At 36.3% G+C, this 22,687-nt stretch overlaps 1 protein-coding gene across 3 annotated transcripts in view; it reads right to left on the reverse strand.

Moving 5' to 3' along the window:
* The window catches only part of IMMP2L (IMP2 inner mitochondrial membrane peptidase-like (S. cerevisiae)), a 924,235-nt gene that overhangs the window by 861,514 nt on the left and 40,034 nt on the right, over positions 1 to 22,687 (reverse strand). For all 3 annotated transcript variants that reach the window (XM_011999199.1, XM_011999200.1, XM_011999201.1), the window contains one exon: positions 12,206 to 12,342. In XM_011999199.1, coding sequence (XP_011854589.1) covers positions 12,206 to 12,340 — 135 coding nt within the window. In that variant the 5' untranslated portion in view covers positions 12,341 to 12,342. The remainder of the gene's footprint in view (positions 1 to 12,205; positions 12,343 to 22,687) is intronic.

Genomic DNA, 22,687 nt, shown 5'->3' on the forward strand with positions numbered 1-22,687 from the left:
CATTTAAAATTTCAGAATCAAAAGCTAACATGCTCCACTCCCTTAGTTATAGCTCAATCTGAGCTCTCTCACCCTTGTAAGCTTCCTTCCAGCAATAAAGCAGCCTTTTGCAAACTACAGGTCACAACCAATGAGTGAGTCAGAATCATCAATTTAACAGGTTATGACCAGAACAGAAAATATCAGACAGTATTGCACATAATGATAGTAATTATGGTTTAAGTATTGTTAAATGAAACTTTTGTTCCAGTTGCATGTATGTGTGTATAGTGCAAAACTACATTACTTAATATGAGTCATGAGCAAAAAGGTTTGAAAATCTCTGCCATAAAGAATATGATGAATTTGGCCGGGCGCGGTGGCTCAAGTCTGTAATCCCAGCACTTTGGGAGGCCAAGACGGGCGGATCACGAGGTCAGGAGATCGAGACCATCCTGGCTAACACGGTGAAACCCCGTCTCTACTAAAAAATACAAAAAACTAGCCGGGCGAGGTGGCGGGCACCTGTAGTCCTAGCTACTCGGGAGGCCGAGGCAGGAGAATGGCGTAAACCCGGAAGGCAGAGCTTGCAGTGAGCTGAGATCCGGCCACTGCACTCCAGCCTGGGCAACAGAGCCCGTCTCAAAAAGAAAAAAAAAAGAATACGATGAATTCATCAAGAAGCTAAAAACTTTTTAGGAGAATAGTTCACCAGAAATATCCTCAAAGTCTAAGAAAAAAAAATTTTAATGATCATAATTTCATTTTATCATATTTCTGTAGGGTTTAATTATTCAGGCATATCAATGTTTCAAAGAAGAAATTTCATATGCATTTATTCCAGCATCCCTCTGAACTAGCAGGTGAGAGGATTATGGTCCCTTTCTTTTAAAAACTTACAAAGTAGAGTTATTGTTAACCCATGAAATTAATAATTAGAGGACAGTACAAAAGGATTTATAATCATGAGTTAAACTTACAATGCTGTAGGATTTCTAATAAGTGAATGACAGAATTAAAGAAAGTTGCATGAAGAAGACAGAGCTTGAGTTTAGACTTAAAGGTAACTTAACAAAAAGCAGAGAAGAAAAGGTAAAATAATGAGTTGTGTTACATAGTCAGAATAGGCTAAATGCTTGTAAAAAGAATTGCAAAAGCTCAGTGGTATAACACAATAGTGAGTGGACTGACTCCACACCATCATTCAGAAACCCAGTTTTTTTGAGCTTGTACCTCTACCATCCCCTGTGGCATCGTGTCCTCAACTGGATCCTCTGCTGTATTATATTATATACATACATATACATAAGTATAGATATAGGTATTGATACAGATATCAATATCAGTATAGATATCCTGTATATTATGATGTTTTGACACCTTAAAAAACATTCCTAGCTGGGGAGACACTGCCTCTGCCAGACCTAGCCAATTCTCCCAGCTAGCAAGAGCTCAACCAGAAGCATGCCTTTCATATGCAAACTAACTAATCCAGAACCATACCTCCTCCAGCCAGTATAACCCTGGAGACAATTTCCTCTGCCTTCATCTTCCCAAGGCCAGGTACCAAGCAACCAGGGACCACCCCTACAGCTTAGAATCTGCCAAAATTATTCAAACTAGCCAATCCTAAACTGTTCACCCTACCCTGCCTTGCCTTGCCTTGCCTTTCTTGCACAGAAACCCCAAAAAAAGCTTTGGCCTACCTGCTATTGTCATCTGCTTCCTGACCACTCTAGTGTCTTTCCCACGTAGCCCCACATACCATGCTTTTTACCTCCTGTCTCTAGGACCTGTAAGTCTAATAAACTTTGTTTTCCTGAGCCTCTCCTCTGTCTCCTCTAGTGGCCACACCTATCTAACCAGATCATAAAAAAATACAAAACATCTGCATTCAGCCAGCAGACAGAGGAGAGTGCATGGAGGATCACAAAGATTTTTCATGAGCCAGGTCTAAAAATGGCACTTCACTCCCTCCCATCTTCCACTGGCCAAACCTCAGTAACCTCTGATATCTGGAAAGATTACAAAACAGGACCAGAATTCATCCATTCATCATTAGTCATCCCTCTTACAACTAAAACACCCTGAACATAACACCACAAACAAAAATATAGGAAGATCTGCAAGGTGGAAAGAAGATAAACTAGAGGCTAGGAACCACAGGACTTGAGAAATGACACCATCGCAACTCCCCTGGACTTTTTCCGTCCCATATATCCTAGATTAGGCACTAGAGAATCCTGCAACCTGTAGCTACCAACAGACCAAGCAAAAAAAGGGCCTGAAGACGTGGTGGCCAACGCCTGTAATCCAGCACTTTGGGAAGCTGAAACGGGCAGGTCGCTTGAGCTCAGGAGTTTGAGACCAGCCTGGGCAACATGGTGAAACCCCATCTCTACTAAAAACACCAAATAAAAGTAGCCAGGCATGATGGTGCAAGTCTGTAATCCCAGCTACTCAGGAGGCTGAGGCACAAGAATGGCTTGAGCCCACGAGACAGAGGATGCAGTGAGTGGAGATCACGCCACTGCCCTCCAGTCTGGCAAGAGCCTCACTCTGTCAAACAAACAAAAAAAAAGGCCTGAAGAAAAGCCTCTCTCTCTAGTCAAAGGACCAGGAAAGGGAAGACCTAGCAGAACAGAAACATTTTTGCTAATAACCATCCTAATCCAGTCAAACATCAAAGGAAAAACCACCCGCCCAATCCCCCAACACCATGGTGTCAGCAGGGCCCAGCAGGGAGCGGGACTTCACTCCCCAGCAATAAGAAGACGGGGCAAGTAGGCCCTTCACTCCCCCATATCAGGTGTTAAAGAGGTGGAATGAGAGTGCAAGTGGTGCCAGTCAGCAGCCCACTTTCCCCACCCGAGTTAGTTGAGCAATTTACTTAAAAGTTAAACATAAATGTACCATGCCACTCAGCAATCCCACTATTAGGTGTCTGCCCAAGAGAAATGAAATCATGTATATACATGGAACTGTACACAAATATCTATAGCAGCATTATTCACAATAATGAAAACATCAAAACCCAAACGTTTATCATCTGGTGAATGGAGAAACAAAATGTGGTATATTCATACAGAGAATACTTTTTGCAATAAAAAGACACAAAATGCTAATACATAGTATATAACATGGCTAAACCTCGCAAAATTCTAGTGAATAAAAGAGCCAGTCAGGAAAAAAACCACATTAGTATGGTTCTTTTTACAGGAAAGGTTCAGAAAAGGCAAATCTATAAATCAGATCAGTAGTTGCCTAAGGAAAGAGGTGGGAGTGAGGATTAACTTCAAACAGGCATAAGGTCCCTTTCTCAGGTGATGAAAATATTTTAAAACTGGGTTATGGTAATGATTGCATGACTCCATAAGTTTATTAATTTTACTACTATTTATTGATTTTATTATATAAAATATTTTTAATAAAATATTCAAGTCACTCCAAAGCATTCTACAGATTCAACTGCACTCCCTTTAAAATTCTGATGTCATTTTTCACACAAATACACAACACAATCCTAAATTCATATGGAACCACAAAAGATCCTGAATAGCCAAACAATCTTGAGCAAGAAGAACAAAGCTGGAGGCATCACACTACTTAACTCAAAAACAAAGTTACAGTAATCAAAACAGTATGGTACTAGCATAAAAACAGACATATAGACCAATGTGATAGAATATAGAGAATCCAGAAATAAATGTACACATTTATGAAAAATCAATTTTCAACAAAGATGCCAAGAACACACAACGAGGAAAGAATAGGTTCTTCAATAAATGGTGCTTGGAAAACTGAATATCCACATGCAGAAGAATAAAATCAGACCCTTATCTCACACCATATACAAAAATCAACTCTAAATGGATTTTTAAAGATGATGCCTGAAACTGTAAAACTACTGGAAGAAAACATAGGGTGAAAAGCTGCACGACACTGATTTGAGCAATGATTTGTTAGATATGAGCCCAAAAGCACAAGCAACAAAAGCAAAAATAGACAGCTGAGCTTCTATCAAACTAAGAAGTTTCTGAAGAGAGAAGGAAACAATCAACATGGTAAAGAGACAATCTATGGAATGGAAGAAAATATCTGCAAACCATATATCTAATAAGGGGTTAATATATAAAATATATAAGGTATGCAAACAACTCTATAGCAAGAAAACAAATAACTTGATTTTTAAATAGAAAAAAGACCTGTATAGAGAATTCTCAAAAGAAGACATACAAATGGCCCAGAAGCATATAAAAAATATTCAATATAACTAATTATCAGGGAAATGGAAATTAAATTAAATGTGTAATGAGATGTCACTTCACACCTGCTAGGATGGCTATTATCAAAAAGTCAAGAGATAAGTGTTGGTGAGAATATGGAGAAAAGAGAACCCTTGTGCTCTATTGGTAGGAACATAAACTAGTTCAACCATTATGAAAAATAGGGACATATCTCAAAGAATTAAAAACTGAACTACCAGATGATCTACCACTCTCACTTCTGGGTATGTATCTAAAGGAAAAGAAATCAGTAAGTCAAAGAAATATCTTCACTCCCATTTCATTGCAGAATTATTCAAAACAGCGAAGATATGGAAGTAACCTAAATGTTCATAAATGGATGAAGGGAAGTATGGCCAGTATGGCTGTGGGTTTTTGTATATATATGAGTGTGTGTGGATATTCTTCTGCAGGTGTATATATACAGACACACACACACAGTGGTATATATACTATGAAATATTATTCAGCTTTTGAAAAGAAGGAAATCTTGTCATTTGTGACAGTGTGGATGAACCTAGAGAACATTATGTTAAATGAAATAAGCCAGGCACAGAAAGACAAATACTGCATGATCTCACTTTTATGTGTAATCGAAAAAAGTTGAACTTACAGAAGCAGAGAGTAGAATAGTGGTTGCAAAGAGCTGAGAAGTAGGGGAAATGAGAAGATGTTGGTCACAGTATACAAAGTTTCAGTTATGCAGGATTAATAATTTCTGGAAGCCTAATGTACAGCAAGGTGACTATAGCTAATAATACTGTATTCTACACTTGAATTTTACTAAGAGAGTAGATCTTAAACGTTCTCACCACCAAAAAGAAGGTAACCATGTGAAGTAATGGGTATGTTAATTAATTTGTGGTAATCATTTCATAATGTCTGCACGTATCAAAATATCATGTATACTGTTCTTACTCACAGGTAGGAATTGAACAATGAGAACACCTGGACACAGGGGCCTGTCGTGGGGTGGGGAGAAGGGGGAGGGATAGCATTAGGAGATATACCTAATATAAAAGACGAGTTAATGGGTGCAGCACATCAACATGGCACATGTATACACATGTAACAAACATGCACATTGTGTACATGTACCCTAGAACTTAAAGTAAAATAAATATATATATACCATGTATACTTTAAATATATGTAATTGTTGTCAGTTTACCTCAATAAAGCTGGAAAATATCATTATATCACTTACAATGGGTAAATTCAATGGTATATAAATAACACCTCAATAAAAATGGTTTTTAAAAAGTAGATGGACTAGCATAATGAACCATCATGTAATCCATCACGTAGAGCCAACAATTATGAATTAATGGCCGATCTTGTTCCATCTGTAACCCTACTACACTTTTATTTTTGTCATATTATTTTAAAGTACATCTCAGCTATTATGTCTTTCACTGCCAATTTTGTAATATTCATACTATGAGGATAAGTTTTTACAATAACCACAATAAATGCCATCATCACCCAAAAAAAACAATGTATCAAAGCACAAGTGATAAAATTAGTACTTTGCTTGACCATTTTAGATTATCTCTTATTGCTGTCTCTATTTTCATTCTCCTCTCTTTGTTTCAACTACGCTTAATATCTGATAGCTCCAATTTCTCAAGTCTTTAAAGTCTGGTTCAGCTCACAGTTGCTTCTGACTCTCACTTATAGAGCTCATTTTCTCATGCAATATTTTTACTGGGATATAATGTTCATCAAACTTTATCTCTGGGATTCTATAAGGCCTGGTTGCAAGCTGCATGTGCCCAGGGAATTTGGTGCCTGGGGGTGCTCTAAACCCAGGCTACTGGAAATTAGTATCTCAGTTTAGGATTTTTCAGGTGCAGTGAATGCGAATTCAAACCTCAATTCCACATCAGGGCTTTCTCTCTCAGAGCCTAGACAATTGTTCTTACAGAACAGATTTTTGTTTTAGTCTATCCGTTTCCTAAAGATGTGTCTCTTCCATGGTCCTGACTTTATTTAGAATATCTGTTCCAATTTCCTGCCTTGTATGAGCCTATGACCTTGTCTTCTGATCCCCATATGGCCATTGAAACCAAAAGCTCTAAATGACCAGGAATTGACGAATATCCATGTGACAGCTACTGACTTTAAAGTGTACTTACTGCCCTGGAAATGTATTTCCCCTTACTCTGGTCTCTGAGAATTTCCCTTGCTTCCCTGCAAGCTAGTTCTACATTTTTAAAGTTTTTAATGTTTTGTTTTTAATTTTTTACGAGTTTTGCATTGGGAATATTTCAATATGTCTCATCTGCTATATTTCCAGATAGTCTAATCCCTTCTTATAAACTTTATAATCTTTAGACTTTCTAAGAGAAGAGTATCTTCTATCAATCTGAGCGGCACAATTTAAAAGCTTTTATCCCCCATTATAACATAAAGCTTAATTTCTATATTTAAGTACTAAATGTACTACAGAATCATCCCAAAATTAAATAACTTACTAAGTACATCATTCCATAAACCAAAATAAAATGGAATAAAACATCACTGTGAGAAGGAATAGTATAAAGAGGCATCATAACAGTGACAAGGCACAACTTTTATTAGTTATTATTTAGTAAAATGGACAGCACTATCACAGTTGGTCCAAGTCAGAATTCCAAAATTCAATGATTGTGTGAGCTTACGTAAAGTACCTCAACTGTCTGAGTCTCAGTTGTTTCAAATGTAAAGTTTAGAACTTGAATCATTTCTTAATGTATTTAAAGCTCTATAATACTATGAATAAAGTATAAAATTTTAAAATAAGCTAAAGAAAAGCATTAATATACTAATCAGCAAGCATCATGACTCAGGAAGAATGTACAAGAGTATTCAGAATTAAAGGGGCATGATGCATGAAACCTACTTTCAGATGGTTTAATAAGACTTTTTGTGGGTATGTATTCATACACGCATAAATACAGAGGGAGAGGAAAAGGACGGGGAGGAGGAGGAAGAGAGAGAGAAGAGGGAGGGAAAAAAATATAATAAAATAAATATACTAAAATATTGAAAACTGGTATATCTGGGAGGAGAACCCATAGGAGTTCTCTGCACTACTCTTGCAACTTTTGTGTAAATCTAAATTTACAACAACTTTTTAAAAAGTGTAATAAAGTTTGTGTTTAAATAACAGATATAACCCTGGCTATATAAAACAGAAACACATAGTTATTCTATCACGGCAAGTGAAGAAAAATCCACAAAGGGACATTACAAATTTATCACTCGCCAAATGTTTCAGGATCACACTTTTGTTGCTATAAATACAAAGTCTCTACTAATGACAGGTTACAGAACTATGTAAAAACTCATAACTCATCCTAAGGGGTAAAACATCAGGTGAGATTTCTGAGCCAAGAGTAATTTGGGCAGAAAGCACACAAGTAAGCCAATAAAGCATTCCAACATTAAATCCTGACTTCCTTTGACGTCAGCCCCAGCAGACCAAGGCGAGTGATGACACAGAGGAGTCAGCACAGGAGGAAATGTGTGCCAGCTGGTGCCCAGCATCTTGGAAGTGCAAATTTAGCAGGTAACATAAAACTCCATAACTCTATCTTAAATGCTGGTATGTAAATCACAATATATCTCTTTTCTTGAGAGTCTGTATGCAGCTTCTCAGAGTGTCAAAATAAGTTACAACCAATAATGACTGCTGAATATTATTAAGCCGGCTATAGGTTAAAAAAAATTTTTTTTTAACACAGATTGAAAGACAGAGTCTCTTTGCTTGCTTTTTGATGATACTTTTAATTTCAAACTCAACAGGAAACAAGATAATCACAGGTAGCTGAAAGTCAAGACAATTTCAAACCCATAAATGTATGTTACTGATGAACAAAAACCTCATTGCTGATTAAACTGTATTTTCCTACATATTCTGTAATTTCCTAATATATTCCGCATACATATATCTCTGAAGTCTGACCTAGAGAGACAGGATTGTGTAGTAGTGTGTTCAAGTATTTTTCCCCTCTGGCCATGCAAATGAAAATAGGAAAATGGTATACTATGTAAAAATTATGTATCAATTACAAAAAAAAAAAAAAGATAATGACACAAAATTATTTCTTTTACTTACTTTTCAAAGTTTTAAATCTTAGTTTTAAATGTGGAAAGCATATACTTTTTTTAATCAGGACCAGTAACCCCACTGCAGGAATTCTCACTCAAATAAAACCTAAAACTTTGGCATGAGGTCATTAAACTATTCCTAGGGCACCCTTTTACTCTAAAAGCCTCTGTAAGCGATTAAAGTTCTAATCTGAATAATTACATTCCACCTACATAAATTCCCTCTGTAGTTTCAACTATATGCAATATCAGTCTTCATTTCCTGAATTAAATTAATGTCGTGTAATGTGGTGCTTCTTTTTTAAGAAAAGGAAGAACATCTACTTTCATAGGTAACCTTTCAGCAACCAGTAGAAGTGATTCATGTGCATGAGGTGAATAGGTCAGTATGAATAATCATTAACCACCAATTTGTGCCAGCATTTATTGTGTCGAGCATTGCAAAAGGGACAACTCATCTAATGAAATGAATGTAGCTCTACGGCTTTATAAAAACCAAATATTTTATAAACTAAATCCTATTTTCCATTGAATTGTACCAATGCATCATTAGAAACTTTATTTTCATTTGTGGCTTGCCTTTAATTAGCTGATACTTCCCATGTTTGATCACCCTTATCTTTCTAGTCAAACACTTAATGAATTGCAAATTAATATTGAAAATCCTAACCTGAAAAAAGAACCACTGAGTAGTGTTTAATAAGTAAATAAGTATTTCTCATAGAGGGAATCTTAAAAACATGCTGCCCCTAAACACACACCAACAGAATTTTTGAAAGATCGAAAAACAATTTTTACAGCAAAATTGGTTACTCAAAGTGAATTTCCAGTGTTACCATAACAGTATGTATTCAATAAACCCAAAATACTAGTATTACATGTCCCTTTCATGAGATTTAATTTTTCAATCCTTGGCTATTTCTTAAATAATGTTTCTACCAGTTGCTGAGTAACCTTCAAGAGTGGCTTTTCCCAGAGTAAAGAAAAGCAGCTGTGTTCCTTGCAGGATGCTCAGGGACTTCCAGAGATCTCCACACCATGCCAACTATTTCAGTCCTTGAGTCATTAGAGAAATTTAAAGAGAAGAATGTATTCCAATTGTCAAAAATTCTGTTGAACCCCATGATATAAACATGTTTAGTTGATCAAAGCTGTATAGTAGCAAAGATGTCTTCAAATATGTTGAATTAGTTAATCTGTAAATCTCATTATTGTAATTTCTGCTCTTAAATAATTTAAAGTATGATTTACTGGTATCTAGTGAAACTGTAAATTAAATTATCTATTATACCTAGAGTTGGTCTAAATTTCATGAAATATAGACCGGATTGTAAAAACCTGTTTTCCTTTCTTCCTAGAATTCCATTCTACTTTGATTCAGAAAATAGCATTCTCTTTCCTCTAGGAAATGTCACCTATACTCCACCCCCTAATTCCCACAGAACAATGTGATTCAAAGAGATGTTGTCATTTTCTTACAGATCACTTGGCCTAGCCACAGACTTGGGGTGTATACTTGTTCAAAGCTGGACCAGTCACGGTTCCCCATCCTGGTGGCCAAAGTTGATCTGTATAGTTGTATAGAAAAGGGCATGTGACCCAAGCTGAATACATCACAGTCCTTCCCCAAGATACTCCAAACTGAAATTAAGGCAGTAGGAGCAATCTCTCTCAGGCAGTGAAGAAACTGGGCATGCGAGCTGCCAGCAGCCATGTACCCTGCTATGCAAAGAAAGCTGGTCTTAGGGAACTAAGCCAAGATGCAGAGAAGAACTTAGAAAGAAGACGGAGCACTCTGACAGCATTCAGGTCCTGGCTCTAGTTGTCCCTGACAACTGCCTCACTCCTGACTTCCTTGTGTGTATATAATAAGCCTTCCAACAAATTCCCTTTGTACCAAGCTATTTTCCTACTACCAGTAGCCGACAAAACTATACACAATATACCAAACAAATTCTAACATAATAAATTTGACTTCTTAGGGGTAGGGCCCAGGAATACTGCAAGAAATTCTAATACCTCTGCAAATTCAAATATATCTAATGCAAACCTGGCTTTAGTCCATGAATCGACATTTAGAAATAACATGATTTAACACTTTCTTCACTACCTTCTTCACTGGGGATAAGTCTTGTTCTTTCATAAGACAGTCAGGGTCTTGTAAGCAAGACCTGTATCTCATATTATGCAATGAACCGCTTTAGCTCACAGCACAAGCCATCAACATAGATGTTCCGTAGGAATATATTAGGCTAAAAATATGAAGACTGGGATATTATGATTGCCACATGATCCTCTGGAATATCATTGGATCCAAAGTAAGGAGATTTTGTGTTCTGGAAAAGTTCTTCTTAGAACAGTGATAGTTGTATAGCAAGACAACAGTAACAAAATTGGGGGAAAAAAATCATTCTTAACTGGATTATTTATTACCAAAAGATACATGCTTGTGAATGGATTCAAAGGGATCCTTGGGACCAAAAAGGAATGTGGATGGCTGTGAAGAAGGCAGTTTTAATCTGAAATGAAGAATCTGATTCCAAAGCTCAGCAAAGAATGTCTACATTTTCCTAAGGATTGGGTCTAAGACAAGGCTGCTAGGAATTCAAGATCAAAGAGGCAACAAATATAAAATACATTCTATCTTTAATGTGTTAAAGTGTATTTAAAGCCATATGCCTGTAAATCTCCCTTTCTATGTTTACTGTACCCCTACATTAAGATATTTTTGCATTCAAAGTAAGTGACCAGTTTGCTTTGGGCTGGTGACCCACTATGGAGAGAATCTGAAAGACAAGGGTTGAGAGCAGAATCTTCTGCCCAAGAGAAGGCCCTAACTGTGCTCAAATGATGGAAGTAGAATATAAAGGCAGTCCAGCTTTAAAAATGTAGCTTTTCCCAAAGAAGCTAAAGGATTCCCTGACCTTCTGTATCTCACTGACTACCAGAACTCAGGGAGAAGTTCAACACCATAATTATAATAAATAAAGCAAACTAATTCTAACTCCCTAAAGCTGATAACTATTCCCTTAACTAGCTCTAAATAAAACAAAAAGAAAAAAAAAACTAAGCTGGTTATTCTCTGTATAATTTTGATTTTTTAGAAGGTTATATATTCATTTTAGTTATTTGTTTTATATAACTATTTAGCACAACGCATGAACTTAATACATATTGATAATACAAGAAACCAAACCCCATAACAAAATGCAAATTCTGCCTAACTGCATAAGCTTACTAAAACCACTAGGCTCTAGACATCAACTTTAGGACAACATAATTTTCTCCAAGTTATTCCAGAAGACTATTTGCATAAAACTTCTGGAAATCTCCACTCCAAAGTTCTTCCACTGTAAACTGCACTTAATCTTTTCAATTAGCAACATGCTTAAAGAATACAATACAATATCTGGGATCAATGGTCTATACATTTCTACAAACTGAAATCATATACCTATATAACAACAGAGCAACTGATTGTGACTCAAACCTATCTTGCAACTACACTAATAATTTGGCATTAAAAGGATATTCGAATAGAGCCATATTAATAGAAAATAGTGTCATTTAGTATAATTTCTTAAGAATCTCCACTTAAAATTCTCAGAAAAATTTAAACTACAGACCCAGAGAACTGATAGTTACTTTTATTAACCTCTCCTCTGATTATAATATGACTGTTTTAGAAGACCTTAAGAACACATTCAGTAAAGTAAAATTTCATTTCAATGCCTTTTTATAACCTTTCAGTTCCCAGAATAGGAATAACAATTAGCACTCTCATTTCTAGTGCTTGAAAAACAATGAAGTATGTGCTTTAAAGAATTAAGTTATATCATTTTCACCTGCATCGATGCTCCTTCTACTCTTGCCACACAGGCGACCCGATCCAAGAAAGTCACTGCCACAGGCACTGCCACAAAGAAGCCTTTACAAAAGGCCTTGATGTATCTTTTCACCCACCCTTGTGACTGTGCCATACCTAAAAATACAAAGAAAACAACTATGAAATTAGTCTCAAGATAGGTGAAAAACAAAAACATAAAAACAGTACATGAAAAGTAAGAGTTACCAAAGGGCAATCTTGTCTCTTAATATATTTCACACTCATTCCTGTAACCGTCAGAATAAATCTGACTTAGTTAAAGTCCTAAAGCAAAATACATGAACTCAGGTTAACGCTTTTCCACGACTCAAGTCCACTTGCTAACTTCAGTAGGAAATTTCTCCACACAAAACAGTAAGTTAGAAAAAAATAAGCATTCCAGAAGTAAATTCTTTTCTGTTGCTGACTATTATGATGAAGTTACTCCTTATACCCCTGATATCTGTTCTCTTCTACAGCAATAAAAGTTTCAGTGGAACACGTGGCTGCCCAACTGAAGACTGTTTCCAGCCTCCCTTGCAGCTAAGTGTGACCATGTCACTAGATTTGATCAACAGCATGAGTAGAAAGGATATACTTCTAGGTTGTACCCTGAAAAGGAGGATGCCCTCCCTTTTCTTCCCTATTTTATAACTGTAACAATTTGGTGGTTGGAGTAGGGGTGGCCATCTCAAACTATGAGATAAAAGCTTCAAGTAAAGATGACAAAGCAACAAAATGGAAGGATCCTAGGTCCGCAACACTATGGAAGCACCATACTGTCCTGCATTGCTTACATTTGGACTGTTAAATCAGAGATAAATCACTTGCACTGTTTGTGGTGGCGGTGTTGGTATTGTTGTTGTTGTTTTTAGACAGGGTCTCACTCTGTCACACAAGCTGGAGTCTTGGCAAGACTTTTTTGGATAAGACTTCAAAAGCACAGGCAACCAAAGCAAAACAGACAATGGGGATTACATCAAGCTAGAAAGTTTCTGTGCAGCAAACAATCAACATAATAAAGAGACAACCTAGAGAATGGAAGAAAATATATGCAAACTATACTTCTGACAAGAGGCTAATATCCAAAAAACCATAAGGAACTCAAACAACTCCATAGCAAAAAGACAACTCAATTAAAAAATGGTCAAAAGAGCTTAACAATAATTTCTCAAAAGAAGACATACAAATAGCCAACAGGTATATGAAAAGAATGTGCAGTCATGAGGGAAATGCAAATCAAAACCACATGGATATCATTCCACCCCAGTTAGAATGTCCATTATCAAAAGACAACAAGTGCTGGCAAAGGTGGAGAAAAAGGAACCCGTATACACTCTTCATGGGAATGTAAATTAATATGGCCATTATAGAAAAGAGTTTGGAGGTTCCTCAAAAAGTTAAAAATAGAACTACCACGTGATTCTGTAATCCTATTCTTAGGAATATATCCAAAGGAACTGAAATCAATATATAGAAGAGATATTTGCACTCTCATGTTTATCACAGCACTATTCATAATAGCCAAGGTATGGAATTAATCTAAGTGTCCATCAATGGATGAATGAACTTTAAGATGTGAGATAACTTTAAGATGTTTCGCCATAAAAAAGAATGAAATCCTGCCATCTGATACAACATGGAAAAACCTGGAGGACATTAAGTTAAGTAAAATAATCCAGGCACACAAAGACAATATTGCACAATCACTCATATATAGAATCTAAAAAAGTTAAACTCATAAAAGCAGAAAGTAGAATGGTAGTTACCAGAAGGTGGGGTAGTTAGTGGGGAGGAGAGGTTGGGGAGATGTTGCTCAAAGGAGATATAATTACATTTAGGAGGAATACATTTCAGGACATCTGTTGTATAGTAAGGTGAGTATAGTTAATGATAAGATATTGTATTCCTGAAAAATGTAAACAGAGTGGATGTTACATGCTCTTACCACAAAAATGATAAATATGTTAGATAATGCATTTATTAATTAGCTAGATTTAACCATTCCACAATGTACATGTACTTCAAAACATTGTGTTGTATACAATAAAACTCACAATGTTATCTGTTTACTCAGAAAATAGATAAAAATAAAAATACTCAACCACTAATTCCCTCCCAAATCTTTAATATATCACAGGAAAAAGATGAATGATAATCTAAATTGGCTAATTCTGAATTACCTACTGTAACTGACATCAATAAGGGCTATATGTATGCAAGGTAAGTAATTAAGACCAGTACTCTTGTTTTTTATACTTTTATCAACATATATTGCACATAACATAACATTCACCCAAACCAGTAATCTTTTTATACCTAATCAGAATAAATGTAACTCAGACTAACTTTAGAATATAAGCAATTTAAAAACATGTTTTCATTCAAACTCATCTAATAACTATAATCTTAAGTTAAATTGCTTATGATTTCACACATCTGGTACTCAAGAAATGTGTTTGGCCCAAGGTACTGACTGTTTCTGTGAGCTATCTTAACCATTATACTCCTAAAAGAGTAAACCTCCTTGACATGTTTCATTCATTCATACCCAGCTTTAATGTGAGCCCTTGAGTAAAACTAATTTCTCTTCAATGACATCTTTTGCCTAGAATCCAAACACCTTTACTAGCTCCTTTTACATATCTCTACAAAAGATTTAATATACTTTTCCAATGGACTATTTTACAAAGGTCCCATTTATCATGTACTATCTGCCTTAATATAGAAGAATAACTTTGACATATTTATCAAATTAGTACCTTCAAGATGCAAAAGATGCATTCTCCTCAATATTAGATTTCATTAGCTCAGTCTCTCTGAAAACACTTCTAACCACAGGTTTAACAACACAAACATCGGTCTTACAATAAATGTATAAATGGAATGACCTCCACATCTATTCTTTTTAATGTTTCCAAAATATAAATAAATATATACAAAGATTTCAGATTATAAAATATCTGACTCCACAAGTAATTTATAACATGCTCCCATGTACATAGGGAAAAAAAATAGTTACTATGTAGAATAATATGTAGAAAGGAAATGGCTCAACAGTAAGTAATCAATTCCTCTTTGACCAGTTTGACAGCTTCAAAGTTATTTTAGGTGGTCTACACTTATGTTTAAGTCACATACAACTCCCAGATAATAATTCCAGGGTAGTGTTTCCCAAGTTTGCCTTGATTGACATGCTTAAAAATGAAGATCCCCACTCTCACTCAGACCACCAAAATAAAACACTTCAAGTGATTCCCTTAGAGCCAGTCTGGAAAATACTGATATTTGGGTGTTTAAAGGTCAGATGTTTACTCACTCCTCAAGTTTATTACCTTCTGAAAATGAGAAAAGGGGAAAAGTTAGCAAATAAATATCATCCTGAATGTCTCCTTACATTTAGTTTACCTCCGTACTACATTAAGTATCTGCAGAACAAACATTGTACAGAAAATGAACACCACTACCAGATTCTACATTCTAACCTCCACCTGGTTCCATGAGAAAATGACTTCCAGTGGATTGTCTCTTTGTCCCTGCTAAGGCAGTTCAATCATCCATCCACTCATCTACCCACTCACTTACTACTTGGCTTATTCATTCTTTCAACCAGTGTTGACTAAGGGTCTTCCACAAGCACTGTGTTAGGCACCAGGGAACCATAAAACAGTGAGCAAGGCCAGTCCCAGTCCCCTATCTCATCGAGTTTTTACAACCAACTATGGAATGATAAGGGTCAATCTGAAAATCACATAAACATACATAAGAGTGTAATAAGTGCTATGAGAGAGATACAGAGAGGTCAGGAAAGGTCTTTGAGGAAGAGGCTGAACTCAAAAATGAGGAGGAGTTGTCTAGATAAAGAACTGTGGGGTAGGCAAGGGTATTCCAGAGAGCAGCCATGTCACATGCAAAGTCCCTGTGACAGGAGTGGTCATGTTGTGATGGACAACTGAAGGGAGGCTGGTGTAGATAAAGCATACAGGAAGTGGAAGAGTACAGTGGGACATAAATGGGAGGAGGCAATGTAAATGCCAGAGCAGTTAAGACCTCGCAGGCCCTGTAAGGATTTGCAGCAAATGCGAAGTAACTGAAATGTTCTAAAATGGAGGTGAATGATTGTATCTGCATTTTGAAATAATCATCTATCTGAAAGTCTGGATAGGACAAAAATGGATATAGGGAAACCAGATTATTCTAGTGGTCCAGGGCAAGAGATGATAGTTGGAGTAGGATGATAGTGGAGATGGACTAAAATGGGCAGATTTAAGTATGTATTTTGGAAGTTGAACTGACAGGATCTGGAATTAGATGGGCAATGATGGGAGAAGAAAGGAGATAAAGTGTCAAGGGGCTGTGGTAGCCTGTCAAAGCACTGTTATTTTGTCATTCTCTTGAATTACATGTCAAAATATTTCATACTAAAATTATGTTCATAATTCCATTCCTCAAACTTTTTTTTGGCAAACAAGCAGATGTGCTCCCTGCCCTCAAGGAGTTACAATATACCAAGGAAGACTGCCCTTCAACAATTATTTCCAATGGATGAGCATTAAAAAGGGACGATAGCCCTGAAGCACGACAGCATGAAGCAAGGCTGTCTTATTGATCAGAAAATGATCAAGGAAGGCCTGCCCCACTACACCCCCACCCCCGAAAAAATGGCATTTGAGGGAAGACCTGGGCATTTCAGGTAAAAGCAGTAACATATATGAAGGCCTAGGGGCAAAATAAAATGTAGCTGTTTAAGAAACTAAAATAAGTTCAGTTTGGATAGAGTATATACAAAATTTATTACGTGAATTTTTAATTCAGTAAGCATTTATTTACTATCAAGCAACAATGCTAAGTACAGAGGATATAAAGATGGCTAAGCATATAGTATAGTACCATTCAAAAACTTTCAATAAACAATACATTTCTACATACATTTATATGTGCACATAAAAGTATTTTAAATTGAATATTATTTATATTGTTTTAATTGTTTAATAACCACCCATATGTTACTTGTGTAGTTATTAAAGTATACCAAAAGAAGGAAGAAAGCAGCATCAAAATGCTAACAGTGATTAATTCTGGAGGCTGGGAATAGAGACGATTACTATTTTCTTCTTTGAACTTTAGCTGGTTTCTAAAAAAGAAAGATGGTATCTGCCCTAGGAAGTCACTTTGATATACAGATAATATGGGGTAACACTAGTGTTAATCTCTATCCCATCACAATGAACAAACCACACTCTCACTCCAGTCTCTGCTGCTCTAAGCAGTACAAACAACACTGAGCAAGATTATTTCCTGTTTATGCAGCAATCAATATATTTAACTGACTATAATGTTGTTTATGCAGCCAATGCAGGCTGTCATATTTCTGGAAACTTCTGGAAAGTTCTGGCGAATGTTCACTACTTTTAAGAGGCACAGAATGGAAACATGTCTTCTCTTTGCTGTTCATCATACCCTGCATGCATGGACCTTCACAAAATAGCTGAGGATACCTGCAGGATAGAAACAGAATGCTTCCAAGTACAATGCCACAGCTATCTTAGTGATAAGGTAGTATGCATGATTAAAATGTAAATTAGGGGGAAACATTAATAAAAGTTGCATTAAATTCACATTCCCTGAATTTTGAGCTTCCTCTTCTTTTCCAGTAATGTTCTCCTACATTACTTCTACTCCATTTAGTCACTAGTACCCAAAAAGGAGCATGGTAATGAGACTCAGGAGACCTGAGGTGGATAATCTGTGTCTGTCTATAACCAGCTCCATGACTTTGAACAAGTCACTTCTGTGCCTATTTCCTCATGTGTAACAAGAAGGGGCTTATTTGGGAGGCCAAGCAAGAACTCAAGTGAGGAGTTCGAGGCCTGGGCAACACAGCAAGACTCCGATCTCTGCTAAAAATTTAAAAATTAGCCAGGCATTGTAGCATACACCTGTAGTCCTATCTACTTGGGAGGCTGAGATGGAAGGACTGCTTGAGCTAAGGAGTTTGAGGCTGCAGTGAGCTATGACTGTGCCACCACACTACAGCCTAGGTGACCAAACAAGACCCTGTCTCCAAAAAAAGTGAGGGGGAGGAAGGGTTAGATGTAATACCTAAGGTTCTTTCTAAGCCAGAATGCTTTATTTCTATAATTTTTTATTGTTTTTAATTGTTTCTTAAGAACTTTAGCAGATACTAAAAAAATATACTGAGATCATTATTGACTAAGAAAAAGTAAGTTGCCTTTATGGTTTGAGACTTTTTTAAGTGTCGAAAATAAAAAAGAATTAATTTTATTAAACAACTGGTTAAAAGACACAATGGTGAGGGAGCTGAAACCAGTGCAAATCATGTAAAAGAACATTTTAAATATAAAGACCTGAACACTGTTGCTCTTTCACTTCTCATTTCCACAACTCGACTGCTGACCAGAGCACTGCTACCATCCCCTGCCCAACAAAGTCAGGGCAAGTGTTTTTCTGAGAGATTAAAAAGGAGCATGAGGGAGATGTGTCAGTCTGATAGTGTGCTGATCCTGCTCCAAGCCAAGGAAGCAAGGGCAATAAAGGCTACCCTGGAAACAAGGTACAAGTGGTTGCTATTTTCAGAGGCTGAAAAGAAAAGGCTCAATTCAGTGCTGTCTTATCTGAATTGTGAGGGGCACCTATATTTCATAATAATAAAACACTGTTAAAAGCTTCTATCATGTAAATACTAAAGAAGCCATACATACATGAAGAAATGAACACAACATTTCTATGTTGTCATATCCAATAATTTTCTTAAAGTTTTATGGCATTCGCATATTGGCAAAGTTAATGCATCTCCTTGTCTATGTAAATTGCCAAAGAATCATTCAGATGATCCGGTCTTTTGTACACACTTTAAATGTTTAAAACCACCACACTAATAAGTACCTAGCCCCAACTTCCTCTGAGAAAAATTTCATCTAAGCAATAACAATGAGGTACTAAAATCATCCCTGGCAAAAAGGGAATAATCTTTATCAGTTACCTCATTCTTCTTGTAACTATGGAAGTTATTGAGGTTCAAAACACTGCTCCTGAGAAAATTATTGCTTAAAGTTGTAAGTACACCAGGTTCATTGCTGAAGTACTTAAACTGAGAATACTTTTTAAATAAGCTTTCAGAATCAAGTGAAATCATATTTGCCACCTGGCATACAGCACTTACAAGTGAGAGTTTCTTGGTGATGCTGACCTCAACCACATAACAACCCACACTGTAAATTTATCTCCTTCCCATAACAACTTGTGGCTTGATCATGCATTAATTCATCTAAAATTGTTCTTAAGTCTGCTTGTGTTTTAGCCTGTACAAAGTCACCAATCACTCATCCATGGCAACCAGGTGGATAAATCCACCACAAGTCATCCTAATTATAAAAACTATTTAAAAGTTGTGTGGGAGGTTTGAAGGTAAGAGGAAAATAATAAGTTATAAAGCAGTATCTTATGTAAAATGTAACCTTTCAATCATCATCATAAGCCTACGCAAAATCAAGATTTTATTTATAAAGAGGAAATCATCAAACTATGAATATCAGAGAACACAAGAGTGGGGATCCAAGCAAATCTGACGTACAATGCCTGAATCGGTCAGTATATACATACGTACCATGAACCATGGAATTGTGCTAAGAGATACATATGTGAAATAGAACAAGGCCAGCACGGTCCTTTCTCCATGTGGAGTTTGCATTTTCATTCTTTCAACATTAAGTGCCAACTTTGTGCTAGACACTGTGTTAAGACACCAGATTGACCAAGCCATAGTTCCTCCCCAGAGGGACCTGTGACAAGATCACAAGAAACAAGCAGATGACCACACATAATCCAGCTGTCATCCTCCATGGATCTTTCTAGCAGCCCCTGGTACCAATAACCTGGCTTGGTAAACAGAGCCTAAGCATGTGAAAAATCAGGAAACATTTGGACACATCTGGACTAATACAAGGATAAAAAAGAAAAACTGATAAATTACAACAATTTTGGTTCCAATGGAAGCAGATCTTGGCAAGTAATCTATAGAGAGCAATTTAAAAAATTTTTCAGGACTACCTTGCTCCTTTCACATTATAAGTAAATAATATTTTATAAACAGACACTTAGTACTCTTTAGAACATGAATACTAGTTTCAAATTCTTTATCTTGAGTCTTGTCTGAGTTAGTAGTTCTCACTTGAAAATTCCCAGGAAAGACCAAAATGGCACATACACAAAAAAAGAAATAAGAAAGAAAGAGGAAAACCAGTCAAAAATAATAAAGGAGGAGAAATGTAATTATGTAAGGCATAAAGTTAGTCATTTTTTGGCAAAGATACCCAATAAAGAAGTCAACACTGATACAATGATGAAGCTACGCCCTATAAAATTGCTTCTTTCATGGAGATAATTGTGACTTTCTGTTGGTAAACTGGTAAGCATCCGGATACTAAGAGAAGAGAGGTTAAAACTGATGTATTCAATTTTAAGTCAGCAATACGTAAAATCAAATGAATTTGAAGGTCATGCTCTAGTACAACTGATGTAGAGAGAAAATACAACCAGGAAACAACTAGGATATGGAAATTCAGAAAGGCTTCCTGATTTTTTGGTAAGGACTCCAACTTGCAAACATCATGCATTTATGCACACCCTTCCCTCAGATTCTGTAGAAGAGCAGGCCCCACCCTGTCCAAGGTGCTCTTCAGAAGCAGCATCAGCAAAGAGGGAAAGTCAGTGAAAACCTGGTGGGCTTTGAATCCAAGACCTCAGTTCAAATCGTGATTCAACAGTGTGGAAATTACTTTATCTCAGTAAGCAAACTTTTTCATCTGTGAAACCTTGCAGGGTTTCCAGAGGTTCAAAATGTTCATATGCATTTGTTTTGTTTACATAAGCATTTGTGTAAAGAAAATGGCTAGATCATCAAAGGGTATTTCTTCAGATAAAGCACTAGCTCTGTCTAAGGAAGAGGACTACCAGTAACAAATCAAAAAAGGGTAACAGAATTAAGGATGTCCATTATAGACAATAAACCAATAAAGCCCATCTTCTAGGTGATAAGACACTTAATATATAATCATTTTGTTCTGCTTTGAACCTCATGCTGTTCTAAGATTTGACCAGTTAGGGGCAATCATATGTACTGATATTGACCAGTTAACAAGAATGTGTTCAGCACTGTCAGGTGTCTTGAGGTTTTTTCTTTTTTTAAGCAAAATAAAAGGAAATATATGACTTAGTGACAGAATTGGACCACAGGAATAAATTACATATTAGTCATTGAGGAAAGAAAAGAAAAGGAAGAAAAGAACTGGAATTACAGGGAAAAAAATTCATGATGAGAGAGGCTAAAAAGAAAAAAAATGAATTAGAATGTAGGTGGTGAGTTTAAAAATGTTCATTATAAAAATCTTAGAATGTTTCTGTATGTTTAAAATTTTTCCTCCAAACTCTAGAAATAAAAGAATAAATTACATTTGTTAAGTCACTCAGATAAAAGAAAAATATAATTAGAGTGAAGATTCATACAGCCCATCTGAGATAGCAAGAATGCTGGCCAGATTAGGGAACAGGATATATATTAAGACAAGTGAGACATAAGACTGAATATGAATTTTTTTTTTTTTTTTTTTTTTGAGTCTTGCTCTGTTGCCCAGGCTGGACTGCAGTGGCGCCATCTCAGCTCACCGCAAGCTCCACCTCCCAAGTTCACGCCATTCTCCTGCCTCAGCCTCCCGAGGAGCTGGGACTACAGGTGCCCACCACCACACCCAGCTAATTTTGTTTTGGTATTTTTAGTAGAGACAGGTTTCACTGTGTTAGCCAGGATGGTCTCAATCTCCTGAACTCATGATCCGCCCACCTCAGCCTCCCAAAGTGTTGGAATTACAGGTGTGAGCCACCACGTCCGGCCTGAATATGAATTTTTTTGTTTTAGTTTTTTTTTTTTTCCCTCATCAATATGGACATCTTCATGGCTCCAATATTTTTGGAAACCATAACAATCAAAATCCTTTAACAATATTCTAGGACTCTCTTAAGAACTGGCTCAGGCCATCCTAATCCTATAAATTATCCTTATCCTGTAACTCCAAATAGACACCATTTAACAACATTTACAACAAATGCCTAATCTCAAATTTCAGTTATTAAAATGAAATAAATTCCACAAAAAGTTTACCATAAAAATTAATAAGACAGTGAATAATAGCTTTTTACAGAGGGAGAAAAATCCTATTAAATGATAACCATTAGCAAGGAGAAGCTTGGTAAGCTTTAAACCCTAATAACCACAAAGTTTGGATTTCAACACTGTACTGTATTTTTTTCCAATTTAATAGAAAAGTATAACTGCTATCATTAAGTAGAAGCTAAAGGCAATGTGAATTTTAAGCTAACAATATGAGGACTTAAATATGTGTATAAATGAAACAGACCAGGTACTTACCCATAACCCAAGCAAAGC

The sequence above is a fragment of the Mandrillus leucophaeus genome, unplaced genomic scaffold (genome assembly GCF_000951045.1).
Source record: "Mandrillus leucophaeus isolate KB7577 unplaced genomic scaffold, Mleu.le_1.0 Scaffold588, whole genome shotgun sequence".
Classification (NCBI taxonomy): domain Eukaryota; kingdom Metazoa; phylum Chordata; class Mammalia; order Primates; family Cercopithecidae; genus Mandrillus; species Mandrillus leucophaeus.